The sequence below is a fragment of the Corvus cornix genome, chromosome 17 (genome assembly GCF_000738735.6).
Source record: "Corvus cornix cornix isolate S_Up_H32 chromosome 17, ASM73873v5, whole genome shotgun sequence".
Lineage (NCBI taxonomy): Eukaryota > Metazoa > Chordata > Aves > Passeriformes > Corvidae > Corvus > Corvus cornix.
In genome coordinates, this window is record NC_046346.1 from 5,040,292 (window position 1) to 5,056,004 (window position 15,713).

Sequence of the window (15,713 nt, forward strand, 5' to 3'; positions counted from 1 at the left end):
TGGACTAAATGATCTTTAAGGTCCCTTCCAACCCAAACCCTTCTGTGATTCTACCATTCTCTCACACCAGGGTTCCATGGAGCCTTCACTCACTCTCTGCAATGTGTACATAGAGAGATGAAGTTCAATCACTTCAAAAGCCTCACAGATTCAGCCTACAGCAGGTTTGTGGTGCAGCCAGGAAACCATACAAGTGTTAAAAGCAGCAGCACCTGGCTTTTCCCCACCTCAAACCCATGGAGGGCTTTGTGCCTCCACAGCAGCTCAGTGTCTGTGTGCAGTCATTAGCTGTACCGATGCACACGATAAATACAGTTTTCTTCCCTCCTGTGTTGCAATGAGGGCCCTGCTGAAGCTGCCCGGGCATGCCTGGACTCCTGGGGTAGCAGCCAAAGAGGGGAAAATCTGTGCCTGGATGCAGCAAAACCTGTCTGCGAGGCTGTGGAGAGCCCAGCACAACGCACACGGGGTGTTTGCCGAGGGCACAGAGGAGCACAGCTGACACAGCGCTGCTCTTTGCGCCTTTATTGTTTTTAACCAGCCAAACGTTGCCTGACACTCACTTCTCCAGGGATACATTCCCCAAGTGGATGTTTCTAAAATGCCTCGTCCTCCATTACCCAGCCTCACACAAACGAGCTCACTAAGGCAGAAGAGGATAAAAACACCATCACCATGTCCCAGCAGCGGCACAGCCCGGGGGATGAACTGGAGGGATGGCACTGAGCGACAGGGGATTGGCAGCACGTGGCAGTGAGAGCTCTGTGAGGCTGTGTCTCCCCTCCAGCATCCCTCTCAGTCCCTTCCAACATTTGCAGGGCTTTTAGGGACAAAGGCCTGCCTGCGACTTCAACATAGGCCTCAGCAGATTCCACTCTAGTCCCCAAATGTGCTGCAAAATGTCCTGTGCAGCCCCTTCTTTGCTGCCCATCAGCAAAACACCAATGTTTGCAGTATTTCCCTTCATCTGTGGTCCCTGGGCTGTAACCACATTGCAGCAGGGGTGTCCTTTTGTGTGCAGAGCATGACCTGTCCATGCCCAGCTGGGGGTCCAGCAAGGTCCCAAACCTTCCCTGCACAGCAGAGGCATTCTAGCACAGGCTCTGCTGCTGCAAAACTGATGTTGAATGGATTTAATTCTATTTAAAACTTTGCCCTGCCTCCACCACATGGAACGCTGAGGAGAGAACGCAGATCACACAGACGAAAGGAGAAAAGTAATCGGAAACTATGCAAGCCAGTCACTTTCACTTCCCAATTATTAGCTTTACCCCTATTACTGTTTAAGTAACAACACTAGTGACATTTTCTAGGATGAAGTGACATTTCTACAGGCAGAGAAACACAGCCCAAGCCTGGAAAGACTCCTGGGGCTGATAGGATTGAAATCTGAACAGCGACTGGGGCACAAAACAATCGTGCCCAGCTGAATGTGGTCAGTGCGCCCGGAGAAGGAGCTGGGTTGTTTGCTCAGAGGAAAATTCAATGCAGGCCAGTCCTTGAGAGTAGTTTTGCTTTATAAATCCCCCTGGCTCTCTCTTCCAAGACAGACCTCAGGCATTGCTCACATCTCCCACCATCAGCAACTGCAGCACAAGCTCAGAGCCAGCCCAGCCCTGACCCAGGGTGGCTTTTTGATTAAGCAACGTGTGCCGCTCGCAGGGCTTCTACTGTCTGATCCCCACAGAGCAGCCATGGAAATGATCATTCCCTGGGCGATATTTGCCGTTGCTGCCGCGGTCAGAGCGGGTTCCTGCTCAAAGGGAAGCTGTTACCTCTCCTGCCACACCAGTGCTGGAGGTTGGGATGGATCCAGTGCTCCACGTTCTGACTGTAAAAGCTGGGAGCTGTGTGGGCTGCACAGCCGAGTGTGTGTCTGCAGAAAGCCTTTCCTTCCTCGGGTTAATAAAACCCTGGAGTTCTTTTTCCCCAGGACACAGCAAGTCTGTCAGGCTCAGCCACGCAGCCTTTTGTTCCACGTGGGCTCACCAGGCTGTGCACGTTTAATCAGCATCCTCAGACGCCATCACGGGGGTTTTCCCCAATGCATCCTTCCTGATTTAATTGCCAGGATTGCAGCTGCCTCGTGGGAATAGCCCTGCATGCAAGCAGTGAGGTGCAGTCCGCCCCGATCTCGTGTGCTCATTCTGTGCTTCATCACAAATGGTCTTTTCTGTCCCCCTTCGTCCTCCTCACTGATGTGCTCAGACCTAAAAAATCAGTGGTGTTACACATCCCAAGCACAGCACCCACTGAATCGCACCCTGGGCATGGCTGGAGCTGTTTGTGGGGAAATTTGGGATGGGGTATGGCATACTTGCACTCTCGGATGTGCTTTGACGCAGGAGCTGCCCCAGGAAAAGGAGAAGAGAGGCAGGGGATGGACTCTGGTTAGCCCATCCCATCCCCTTCCTCGCTCCTCCCCTTCCCAGGGCTGGACGAGGCGCCACACGGGATCCGTTCAGGCTCCAGGCTTCTCCAAACCGCTTTTTCCTACTGCATCATGAAACCCACACATCCACCCACCCATCCATCACAGTTGTCTTTGTGGCCAGTGTCACCCGCAGTCCTGTCAGCTCGTGAACATCCCCCTTCCACATCCACCCACCCAAAAGCAGATCGAGAAGATGCTCCAAAACCCAACAGACCACATGAGCGAGGAATCTGTGACTGGAGACATCAGTCTGGCAGTGAACTCACGGAGCAGAGCACACACAGATTGTAGTTTATGCTTTTTTGCGGAAAAGCCAAGTTTTGCTCAGAGTTTTCTTGTGCCAAAGCAGGAGTGGGTCAGCAGGGGAGTGGTGAAGCATCAGAGCCTGGAATGGGGAAGGAACATACACACAGAGGAGATTAATTATATCAACTACAAAAATAGTTGCTATTTTAAGGTTAATGCTTGAGTGATCTGACTCAGTCAGAAAAAGAGCCAAAGGAGTAATTGGCATCAGCGCTGGCTGCTCCCCCAGCCAAGCCATGGTCACCGCTGGCACAGAGAGCCACCAGAATAGCTGCTTTTCCAGATGATTTGAAAAAAAATGCCATTAGAGTGAGTTCAACATCCTGGTGCAACAACCACGAGCACAGGAATGCATCAGCTCGTCCTGGGGACACCCTCGGCTTCCCACACATCGCCCGCATCTCTCAGATTACAACCATTTTACATACGTACGATCGCAGCACTGTGAGCAGCTTTGAACGGGACTCCACAGCTTCCAGCTCACCAAGCAGGGTGTTCCTGAAGCTCTTTTAAGCTTGACAAGATGCGAGTGAGCTGCTCTTGCTTCGCCCCTGGTATCACTGCAGGTCACAGCAAGCACCCAGTGCTGGCATTTACCAACTGCTTTGATAGGTGAGCTGTATATGACTAAACAAGAAAGCCCTTAAAAATCAAGATTTATAACCCAAACCACTCCAAGACTCTGACTCCAGCAGCTCTACTGGCTATCACTGCTATAAATTAATTTCTATCGCACCACATTTTAATGCCAATACATGGCTTCAGAGAAACGAAACAGACACAAAACACACCAGGTTTTTGGGTAAGTGGCAGCAGAAATGGTGCCCTGCAGGCTCTTTCCCCAGGAAATGGAAGTGTAGATATTGAAATGATGGCCAAATGCAGCGGAAGGTCTGGAAATCACAACTGTGCCAAGGCTGCACGTACAGCTGTCGCTCGAGACTGACACGCAGCCGAGGCGCTGAGCGTTACAATTTGCTACGCTATTAATTTCTCTGTTAAATTCTAGTTTATTTTTTAAAGCCTGTATTCTCTTTACAGCCTCTGGGGCTGTAATTGTTATGCTAATGTAGGAAGCCGGGAAGGGTGGCTGTGGTGAACTCATCAGCTGTTCTCCTATTGCCTGCAGTTTGCAGGCAGCCCTGGGCTGAGACAAAGCCAAGCAGGAGGTTTTGTGGATCTTCCTTCGATCTCCCTTCACGGCACATCACAAATCCCAGCTGGCAAGTGGGAAATCATCCTTGTTCTGCTCCTGCCGTCCTCGTCCTGCAGAGCTCAGCCCAGCCACCTTGAGCCTTGAGCCAAGGCTTGATTCCAGACAGGCTGAAAATAAAAGGCTCCTAGTAAGGACGACCAAGGAGTGCAGTGCACTTTGTCTGGGTGAGATAAGATCACAGTCACAGAGGCGGCAGCAGCATTTTGCAGCAAAGACTCCCGGCAGCATCCACCAGCACCCTCAGGGCTGGAAGAGGGGTGGGAGAAGCTGTTCTCCACCTTGTTCTTCACCTTGTTCTCCACACACTGGGCAGGTGACTTGAGCACTGCTCACCAGGTCTGCTGCCAAGCTTCAGCAGGGTTTTTAATAACAAACCCCACATCTGTGAGAGAAGCGTCCTTAAATCTGAAAGACCGAGGTTTGGAGCAGAAAAAAGCTTTGAAAAAAATACACGTATTTGTAAGAACCTTCAAAATAAAGGGCAGCCACGTGGCTTCCAGCTCTTCTGTGATCCTGCCCGGATGTTTGCTCTGAAGGCAGCTCCGTGTCCATTCCGTGCGGAGCTCTGAGCATGCAGAGGGCACAGGGAATGGGTGTGGTGGTGGGTTTCACACCACAAACCAGACAGAAATCAGCCTCTTGATTACTCATGAATCCTACACTGGCTGATCAGCCCCTCGGTGCCTGGGGTCTGTCTGCTGAGGACATGCGGAGGCCGGGGCAGCTACTGGGGCTGGTGCTGCTGACCTGCTCTGGTTTTAAGACAAGACACAAGTCTCTTGAGCAAGCTTTGTAGGCAAACTGTGCAGTCAGCAGTGATGTCTGCCCACCCAAATCCTACCCTGCAATCATTAAAAAAAAAACCAAACAAAAAACCAAACCAAACCATAACAATCCCCAAAACCATTCAAACATACAAAATGGACCTGATTGACCTGTACCTATTCTTCAAATTTTGTTGCTGTTTAAGAGTTTGAATTGTTGCCTCCCCTAAGGCTGCTCTGATTCACGGCAACACTCGGGCATTGTGTGCTTGGTAAATCCCAGCAGATATTTCCGCTCAGATTTTGCGGCAACAGTTAAAACCCTGACTGACTCAGAATACAGATTAGGGCACACACCAACCAGCTTCATTTCAACGTGTTCCTCCTATGGAGCAGCCAGGCTCACTCAAGGCGCCTATGAGGTTTAACAGTAAAACTAAAATGACCCCCCAAACCAGGAATTATGCACGCAATATACTTCCCACTGAGATAAGCAAATGGAAAATGGCTGAGCCAGGCATTTCATCCAGCTCACAGCCAACAAGGGGTCATTCCCTGCAGTGTATTTAGCAATGATTTGTCCAGCCTAGTGTTGATTATCTAAAACAACACAGAACTGCCTCCATTTCTCCAGGGAGATTGTTTGCAGCCAAACTCATTGGCAAAAGGTTTCTCCTAACATCTTGTTTTCCTCTACTTTCGTTACATCTCACCTCTCCACAGCTCAGCCTTCGGCCACACTTATTCCAAACCCGTTTCCGTGGGCTCCCCCATGCAGCCATTTTGTACTGAGCTACATCTTCTTGGCTCTTTTTAATCATCACTTAGTCAGGCTTACAGCTTTAATTCTTGTAATCTTCTGCCATTGCCCAATTCCTTCATCTCAGTCACTGCAGCTGTTCTTTGTAGCCCCTCCAATTTGGCTACCAGCTCCTGGTATGAGATCCATCCCAAAATGAACAAGTTTGGCTTCTCCCAGGAGAGGCAGATCCGTACCTTCACAGCTGTTCTGGGTGGAGGACTCCTTCCAGCTTCACAGAGCTCCTGCAGAACAAAGATCCCGAGCAGTTCAGGGAAGAGGCAGCTGGAGCACTGACAATGACTCTTCCACACCCGCAGTAGGTGGTGGGTGCATTCTCAGGGAGACGCTGGGATACTGTGCCACCTTACCAAAGTGACTCAGGACTGAAGGCACGTAGAAGATCTGCAGCCCCAAATGTCCTCAGGGACTAAACCCCCCCAAACCTATTACTACACTTACAGGTGACCCATGTTTTAACTGCTCCTTTCACTGAGGATGCTCTTGCCAAGATCAGCACAATCATCCCAAGAAGGAGCAGTAAAAGGAATTTCACACCATCCCTTCCATTTTAATCCTCACCTATTCCACCTGCCACCCCTGTAACAACCTCACCTTCCATGCCTGTATTTTTTTTTTTTTCAGGAATACAAGAGCCATCTCATGTATTGTGTCTCAGCCACCCCACAGAAAATATCCCATGGGGAGAAAAGCCACAACAAAGCAGTGTCACCCCAATTATACCATTTTCTATGGATGAGAGAGGAGAAAAGGAATGGATGACATGCATTTTTTACTACTTAAGACAGAAGAAAGCCCTTGCCTCCTAATGGAGGGCCCCAATATCAGGATCAGCTGTGCCAATACAAGCTGTGTTATTACCTCTGCTGTACAAAGCAATTTGGTTTTTATTGACCATTCGCTATATAGGGCACTACAACACTCTCCCCTCATTAGAGCCTGTCACTCAGAAGGCAAAGGAAGGCAAAAACAAGGTTTAAGGAGAAGGCAGCTCTTTGTAGTCATGAGGATAACCTTGCTGGAGCAAAAGCATAGACAGCAGGCAGCCTGGGCTGCAACAAAGAGCTGCAAATGATCAGACAGCTGGGAATTTCAGACACTGGAAGAAAAACCTTAGTGCAGGTTGAACAATTTACCTCCCCTGGGCAGGAAAACACCTACAAAATTGCATCCAAACACAGAACACTGAGGAGAGTTTTGTTAGCTCTGGTTTTGTTTCTTCTTCTCCCTGTGTAAGTCTGCCAGATGACCTCTGCTTGCAATAGACCTCAAATATTGGGAGCTCTTCTTTGTGTCTCCTTGGAGAAAATGGTCAGAAATCAATTTTTCCACTGATAATTTCATTTGGTCTCCTTATCAAGTGAGTGTTCCCGCAATTTAGTCCCACCTTACCCACTCCACCCCTAACATTTCACCTTTCCTTATGGCTGAGGGATGTTTTGGCTCAGTGCAGGCAACTCCAGGAATGAGTCCCAGAGCTGCTGTCAGGGAATGCTAAGGGGGAATGTTTTAAGGCCAAATACACAACAGACAGAATATGCAGATGATGTTCCAGTTTGGAGAAACCTGCATTAAAGAGATTTAGACCACTCTAAGTGCAACAACCAGTGAGCATCTGCATCAGGAAAAGTTTGTTCTAACTTACGGTGGGGTATTAGGAAATCCAGGTTCCAAGTACTTTTTATAGTTTAGCTCCCTGGTAAAACACCACCCACCCAGAGGCTTGAGGCAACACAGAAGCGGCTGCCTGGGAGGTGCAGGGTTGAGAAGACAGGCTATTTCTGGCGTTACCCCTCGGTGGTAGGATGAGAACCATAGGCTGAACTGTAAGAAACATCTTGAAGACTCGAATTTCGTGCTGAAGGACATATGCTTTTGAGGGACGGGGGATTATCAGGAACAACACTTCACAGGAATGCTGTGCCCTCCTCATCCCTGCCAACCCAACCAGTTTGCAGAACTGAAATACAAGGTTAGATCTCAACACCTCAGGAAGAGCACAACTACAGACATCCCAAATTACCATCAGTCTAACCTAAAATAGGTCAAGGACTTGCCCCTCTGAGATAGTGTGGACAGATCCACCAAAGATATTACTTAAACAGTACGTTTCTATCCTTAACTTGTATCTGGACACCGAGGTTCAAAGCATCAGCTCCTTGTCTGCTCTCACCTGGCAAGCTGACCACAGGGCTGGAGAGCAGCACAGATGCTCCTGCATTCCTGCCTGCCCCAGACTGCAGGAGACACAGGGCTGTGAGAAACACTTTTGTTTAAGACTCAGTCCACAAACTATTGCCTAAGTTCAGCTTACAAACTTAAAAGAGCAGCTGGGCACATACAAGCACAGCTCCAGTACCTGGAGCTCAAGAAAAGGCACCTCAGTGAACCTCACTGGGTCACTGACAGGAAAGCTTTTCCCTTCAAAAGAAGTTTTCCACACAAGTTTTGTGATTTGGCCCTGTATCCATGATGCAGATGTTGATGGCTGGAAACAGAAGTTGAGCACAGGGAAATGCAGACTTTGGGATCAATGGGTCAGCTTGGCTGCTGGCAGTTCACAAGGAGAAAATGAGATGCATTAAAAACTTCTTTCTGGTCAGTCTTTATTTTACACATTTGCATCACAGCAGGGAAACCAAGTTACACAGACTGTCCTGACTTATCTCTACCTTGTTTCTCTTCAAATAATGTTTGCTGTTCTTTTAATAAAGTTTAAAAAAATACTGAAAAAAATCCATTTTTACATCTGAACAGGAACTGAGGAATAGGATATTTACAGGTCACCAAAACCCCAGGAACTGGACCTTGCTGTACACAGAAAAGTCTTCTTTAGTTCTTCTGGAGGTCATTTACTAAATGAATTCAAAGCTGCATTGTACAAGGTGCCCTAAAGCTGCTTAATGACACAAGAGGATCTAGAATTAATTATTAATAGTTCCTAAAGGGCAAGGGAAGCTATTTAGACCCATGCTCTGTTTTGATAGAGCAGGTACCAGCTCCACTGGCTACAGGATGAAGTGCTTCTGACGATGTGGAGGTCGGACTCTACTTTAGTACACAGAGAGCAGAACACTTGAGTGAAATCCCACAGGGAAATATTTATTAAGAATTCTCCTTTCTAGAGGATTGCTGCAGTCAAAACATAAATGGGTTCTTGAGCCAGTCAGCCTACAAGAAGTGATTCTTTTCTCAGCCACTTTCTTCCTACACTACTCAACATCTGAGTATCAGTATTTTCCTAAATCCTGTTCCAGCCACTTGGGAGCACAGGTCATGTACAGTTCTCCCTGGATCATTGCTATATCCAGGCAAGAAACTACAAGGGGGAAAATGCACAGCTTCCCAATATTCCTAAGGAAAAGTGATTAATCAGCCCAAAACAGTGTCATATCCAGCAGCTACAAAAAAGAAGCCAAATTAATTCAATTTAGAATAACCTTTTACAGCAAATCAACCCCAGGGAACACAAAGAAACATAGGTCAAGTGTCTCTGAGCAGCACCACCTCAGCTTTGTGAAACATTGAGGCTACTGACAATGTCACAGTTTCAGTGTGAGCCCCACAATGTTCAAACCTCACTGCACCTCCCACTCCTGCGGATCACAGCTCCTCACTCTTTGTACACAGGTGAAAAATGGGGATGTGCTCTATGAGTGAAGTAGGGATCATAACAGGATCTATAAAACATCTGCTTTCAAGTGACAGCAGTCTGTTAGCTGGCGTGACAGGTCAAAATGAAGGAGACTAAAGGTAGGCTAAAGGAAGAAGGATTTCCTTCCCTCTCCTTACTAGGTAGGGAACTGCAGTTCTCAAAAGAGCCTACAATACCCAATATTCGCTTCAAATCGGGAAGTTTTCAAATAAACAACAAAATCCCCTCCCTTCTCATCAATTTGATTGTCAGTGACTTGACTGCTTTTCTCTAGAGGAACACAGAGTAAGGAAAAAAAGACTTTAAAAATCTTCCACGGGACTTCCACCAGATGTGCACACTGGAGTGATCAGGACATGCCCTTTCATGGCCAGAAGGAATGTTACAGTGCTCAAGGATACATGGTGGATGCACGCTCATGCTAGAGAGGGTCCACTTAGCTTAGAAAAAATACATCTTCCACACTATGAGCTCCAGACAAAATGCTGCAATGCAGCAAATTTTTACAACATGCTCTCCCAGGGTATGCCAGCATGGAAATCCAGGAACAGGGCACTCAGCTGGAGGGAAACACTGAACAATGCACTGCACACATCACGACATGCCGAGTTAGATGACAACATGAAAGAGCATCTTAATAGGACAGCATGTGGCTTCTTCAACTCAAACTGCTCCACTCCGAGCAGGCAGCAGCAGTGTTCCAGATGACCCCATTATGTCTTGCTTTCTTTTAGTACGTCTCTTGATGAACCATCAAGGAAAACATTTTCCAGCCTGAAGAATGCAAGAGTCTGGCAGTTGCACTGCAAGGAGGCTTCCTCTGGAAGACAGCCTGCTGAGCAGCTACGGCAGGAAGGAGGAGTGCAGCAGGGGCACGTGCATGTCAGCATCCACAGGGATTTATTGGGGCATAACCTGCATTACAAGTGAAGACTGAACCAATCCCATTTTTATCTGCAGAGGGGACCGAGTGCTCCGCTGCAGCAACATATGGGAAAGCATTCAAACCATTTATTCCCATTGCACCAGACCTGCCGTTCCAGGACTCCTGTCCCTCTGCTGCTGGGTACTGTCGGGGCGATTGCTTCAGCTCCTCACTTCAGTAAAAGCAGCGACAGGGAAGTAAAGCCGAATATCCCTAAACGATCTGCAATCCACAACAGCTCCTCTCGCTTCCCTCCCTTCGAGAGGCAGAGCTTCCTACCAGATAAGCAGCCATCAGCATGTGAAAGGCAAGCACTGATTATCCTGCCTGGGAAGCTCCAAGCTGCTGCACTCCACTAGCCCTGGAGTCATGCAATGCCAGCCATGCAGCTGTGGGTCTGCCTGGGAAGGAGGGGAGGGAGCAGTGCTGTCTTTGATGCTCTGCAGTGCAGCACTCACCGTGCTGGAGAGAAGCACAACTGCGGCCATCCTCTCCACCCTCCAACATCCCAGCTGCCGACCCACCCATCATATCCATCCTACACCCCTGCACGACAGACTTTTTGTCCTGCTCCAAGGAACTGCACCAGAGAAAAATTCACTTTGGAAATGGCTGCAAAAAGATTCTTCTGAGTTTTGGTTTGACCATGACTTTGATTTTCCTTCCTAATGCTCAGGTCTGACCATTTCCTGCTGCTTGGCATCCTGTGTAAAGCACCAGCTAAAGCTGGTTGTAGAGCTGACTGCTGAAGCTCAGGGTTGAACTTGGAAAAAGCTCTTGTAAAAAAATACTTCCAGAATACTGCTGTGGCTTTTCATGCCAAGACAAAAAGAAATGACCCGGTTTTTTTGGCCTTTGACTGGTGAGCCAGGGACTTGGCAGATAAACCTACACCATATGCAACTTTAGCAAAAAAACTGCATCTATTAAAAAAAAAAAAAAAAAAAAAAAAAAAAGAGAAACCTGAGACTAAGGTAACAGCACCTGCCAAATTGTCAGCTCCACTGATGCTGAGGTATGGAACAGGCAGCTGTTTGGAACCAGCTCAGCACTTCCTGGGATCACAGCACAGCCCTCGAGGTTTTCAGTGAAATGCCACACCCAGGACAATTTCACATCTCATTCACAAAAGGAATTCACAGGCTCTAGAATAGCATCGTCCAGATGCACTTCGTTCCTGACAGCACATCCTTATCCCTTACATACCTCAGTGCTAACACACTTCTTCAGTGGGCTTCTCTCAACAGACTTTACAGCCTGTTTGAGCAGCCCTTTGGATGCAGTGAGTGACACTTCCCAGGGACAGAGTAACTGCAGAGGATGAGTTTTTCAGGTATTGCATTTAAGTGTATGATGATCTGGGACTGCCTGTGTTTTATGGTCCAATTTCTCACACTTCAGCTAAATACGCAGATGACTTCTTCCTACAGAAGGCTTAAAAGGCCTGTAGGTCACCAAACAGCCTTTCCAGTGGTATAGGATCTCTTCCCACTAAAACCATCTCACTGCAAGTCAATGACAGCAAAGTCAAACTATCACTGCTGTGATTACTGTGAAGTTACAGCTGAGGAGGAAAACAGAAGAGGACACTGCAGCCAGAGACAAATGCTATTCTTGTGCTTTACCTGAAGAGAAAGCAGTTCCAGGTATCAAAGCAGGTAGATTTGTTTCTACCATTTCCATGGTGCACAGAACCAACACCTGGGAAAAGAAGGGGCAATGGGGGAAAGTGATGCTGCTCCTCAAACAGCAAGTCTTGGTACAGACAGCTCACCAACAGCTCCACAATCCCTGCTCAGGAGTGAGGAAGTGGTTCAAGATTCTAGAGGAAATCCTCCTTCTCAGATTGAAGAATAAAATAACCTAGTGGCTAACAGTTCTCTTATCAGCTGTGCCCCAGAAATGTAGTCTCTCCAAAAAGCCAATTCCTGAACGAGTCTGTAAGCGATGCTGGCACATCCAGAGCTCTGACAGTGTCTCTCCCTGACACCCTGGCAGAAGCACCTGGCTCAACAGCACCACATGTCAATGTCTCTGCATGAATATTAAGGCTTCAGTGGGTCAGTGACTTACACTTGATTTATTTTCGTAAAGCTAATCCTCATTTCACCAGGAGCCACTTCCATCCTCCCCCAAATTAACACCCATTCTCACTACTACAGCTCTGGACACCAACTGCCCTACTGACAATCGCAGGGACTACAGAGAAAAAATATGAGGCATTTTGGAACGTATCTGTAAAGACTCCACTGCAAGTCTGCAGCTAACAGTCAAGGATTCTATATTCCCCTTCATCAAGGTTCTGGTCATAATCTTCTCCTCTCCTGATAAAAACCAAACATTTAGGACTGGGAGTTACAGTTGCCAGTTTTTGGTAGCAACACCACTTTGACCAGTTAAGCTCATCTCAAACAGCAGTGTCATTAATCCTACACAGCCAGAGAGATACAAGTAGCCATCCAGAGAGGCCCAGTAACTCAGGATAACTGTGAACCAGAGATTTATGCTGCAGTAAAATGGCTTGACAGATTTTCATTGGAGAGTCTGGTACTGTTTACACTGTGCCAGAAAGGAGCGACTTTTGAAATACCTTGAAAATATTTTATGAAGGCAACCAAAGTGCTCTGGGTCACAGCTTGAAAGTAAACATTTAGGCAGACCCCTAAAAAGCAAACATCAGTCTTACACCTCTTGTGTACTTGTTGTCAGGTGGGGGTGAGTCACGAGCAACTCCATGGACAGTGAAGAATGTACATAAATGCCTATTGCACTATGGGCTTAGTGCTTTAATGGAGAACAGTCACTCGTTTCCTGTATAGCAACACAGCTGAAAACCTGACACGTTCAGGTGGACACCTGCAGGGATAAGACAAGAAGATACTTATCACCTCTCACACTTGTATGAGCAGTGGCAGAAGTCATCTGATCCAATACCCGTTCAGTCTCTCAAATAACTGCAGTTGTTCCCATCCATTTGTTCTGCAACGTTTTGTCCAAGCCAAAAGGAGAGTTTATAAAAAGAAAAAAAAAAAAAATACTTACATGTCTTTATCTTCTTTTCCCACCTTCTGACAGGCTTTGCAAGTCCCAGCATACATGTTACATAGCAAGTGTGTGTGTGTGTATATATATATGAGCATTATATAAAATATATTCTTTACATACACACTGAAGATCCCTCTTCACATTAGTATTACACATTCTGAAGAACGCAACAATTCAGAATAAAGAACCGATCCAGAAAGGGGGGGAAAAAAATAAGCTACCCAAAATCCCTAGGAAAGCTTCACACTCCTTGCAGGTACCAGGAGATCCCATTTTCTTAGGATCAAAGGAATAGTTATATTTCTGCACTGCTTTGCTCCCCCTAGACATACCCCACTCTGCAGTTTCAGTGGTGGGGAGTGCAAGTTGCTCCCTTTCCACTGAGAGTAATATTAATAAATTAAAAAAGTTTCTCTGAAAGTGCTGCCTTAGTCCAGTCCATCATGCTGTGCCTTCCCATTCGCCCTGAGGCTCTGCTGAACCATTCACCACTTTCTTGACCTTCTTCATGCCCTCCATTACTCCTGAAGTCGTCACCCTGGAAGAGAAGGGAGAAGCATCAGACATCAGACCTTGAACTGTAAAATCCATTTCAGCAACAGCTCACACCATCTTCCTGTACCTATCAAACAACACATCTCACATCTCTTTACCCACGCTGAGCAGTTTCCATGTTTGATCTCCTGTATAATCCTGGACACAACACAGATGGGCATTAGAAGCACAACCACTGTCCTTGAGTACCTCAAGGCCCTTCCCATCTATCATTAAGCTAAAGCAGCAAGTAATATTGGCTCATACTTCAAAAAAGGTAACAGGGGTGGTTAAACCAGGTGTTTATTTGCTAAATTTGAGCAGTTCACTTAAAACCCCCCTTTTACTATACAGCTGATGACCCTTATTTCTGTGACTTTCTTCTGCATTTTAATAGGTACAATGTATTACACAAATACACATGCAGTGGACAGTGCCCCAAATGAACCATATTGGCTTAATGCACACCAGCTCCTCTTAACAGCAAAATGAGCAGCAACAAAACAGAAGCAAGAAGTCATCATTTTTATACCATCCAAGTCTGGATTTGTCATGGCAATCTGACCATTGAACTACAAAGCCTCACAATACCATTCAACGTTAGGTAGACTGAACTGTTTATCCAGGCAGAACAGCACCATTCCTCTTGGAACTGCCTTGGCTCTCCAACAGCTCTTCAGCTCAGCAGCTTTTCTCTGCTGCTACACAAAACAGGCAGTTTGGATGCACAACACATTTCCTTTATTCTTTTGCACAGTGTGATTCTCATTCCATACAGGTATTTTTTTTCCCCCCACAAATATGCGACAAAGGTTATTTTGGATGCCGAAGGTAAGAGTGCCAGTAGCTCAATGCATTCCCAAGGGATGCCTGGAAGCACACACAGACCTGTCCTGTTCAAAGCTGCCCCTGTTGGTCTGTGAGTGCTTTCACCTGCTGTTTACCATGTCAGAGTGCTTTATTTGATCAGAGCTGCTAACAACATCTCCCCAGCATCTCCCCAAGAGGAGAAGTCACCTTCAGATAACGCTCTTCTTCCCTTAGCTCCATGTTAGATCCCAGCTTCTGCTCATGTACTGTAAAAATAATTTACTCAGCCTGCTGTGTTCAGTGATATTGCAGCAGGGGCCACACTGGGATCGTCAGTGGTTCAGACACTTTAGAGTGGGCCTAGATGAGCTTGGGCTTAATAGGAAAGGGTCACAAGATGTGCTGGTTTGGACAAGAGTACAGATCAAATAACTTTATTCCCTACTTAAAATAAAAAAAGAGAAGTACAGATAAAAGTAAGCAGGTTGCTTAAAGGAGAAAGATGGAATTAGTCAACAATTAACATTTCCTAGAAGAGGTCAAACTAATCAGTACAGAGCCATTTAGATCTCTCAAGTTCTCCCTGTTGACAAAGATTTCCCACAGTCATATAGGAAAAATTCTGGAGAAACATAAGCTAGACAAAACCAAAGTAGATGGATAACTAATCGGAAAAGTATGCATTGAGATGTACTTAATGGTTTCCTGTCAAAAGTGTAAGAACACTGAGTGTGGCTCCAGAGGGGCCTGTCCTGGGTTCACTTCTACTCAGTATTTTCAGTAATTGCCTGGGTAATGGAACAGAGAACTTGCTTATTAAATCTGCACAAGACACTAAGAGCTACATATTGGAGGACAGGACTAGAATGCAGAAAGATTCTGGCGAATCGAAGTAATAGTCTGAAAAGTACAGAAGGATGCAGCAAGACAGCTACCAAGTTTACTCTTCAGAAATAATCAACTTCGCAATTACTGAATGAGGAGCTAAGTATCCATTCCTCAGGGAGGAGCTGAAGATTGCCATGAACTACAAACCAGAAATGAGCACCCAGCACACCAATGCAGCAGCAGACACACCAGGATATACAAAGAGGTGTTTCACACATACATGACACCAAAGTCATCCCAACACTTGATTCACAGCTGGGAAGATCCCACCTGGCCCACAGCCTAGATTCCAGCACTGCACTCTAATGCCATTAGA

At 46.7% G+C, this 15,713-nt stretch overlaps 1 protein-coding gene across 1 annotated transcript in view; it reads right to left on the reverse strand.

The window, feature by feature from the left end:
* Positions 1–8,129: 8,129 nt before the first annotated feature.
* The window catches only part of GPR107 (G protein-coupled receptor 107), a 38,664-nt gene continuing 31,080 nt past the window's right edge, over positions 8,130–15,713 (reverse strand). Inside the window, exon 18 of the mRNA XM_039561535.1 lies at positions 8,130–13,703. Within this exon, the coding sequence (XP_039417469.1) occupies positions 13,607–13,703 (97 nt within the window). The 3' untranslated portion in view covers positions 8,130–13,606. The remainder of the gene's footprint in view (positions 13,704–15,713) is intronic.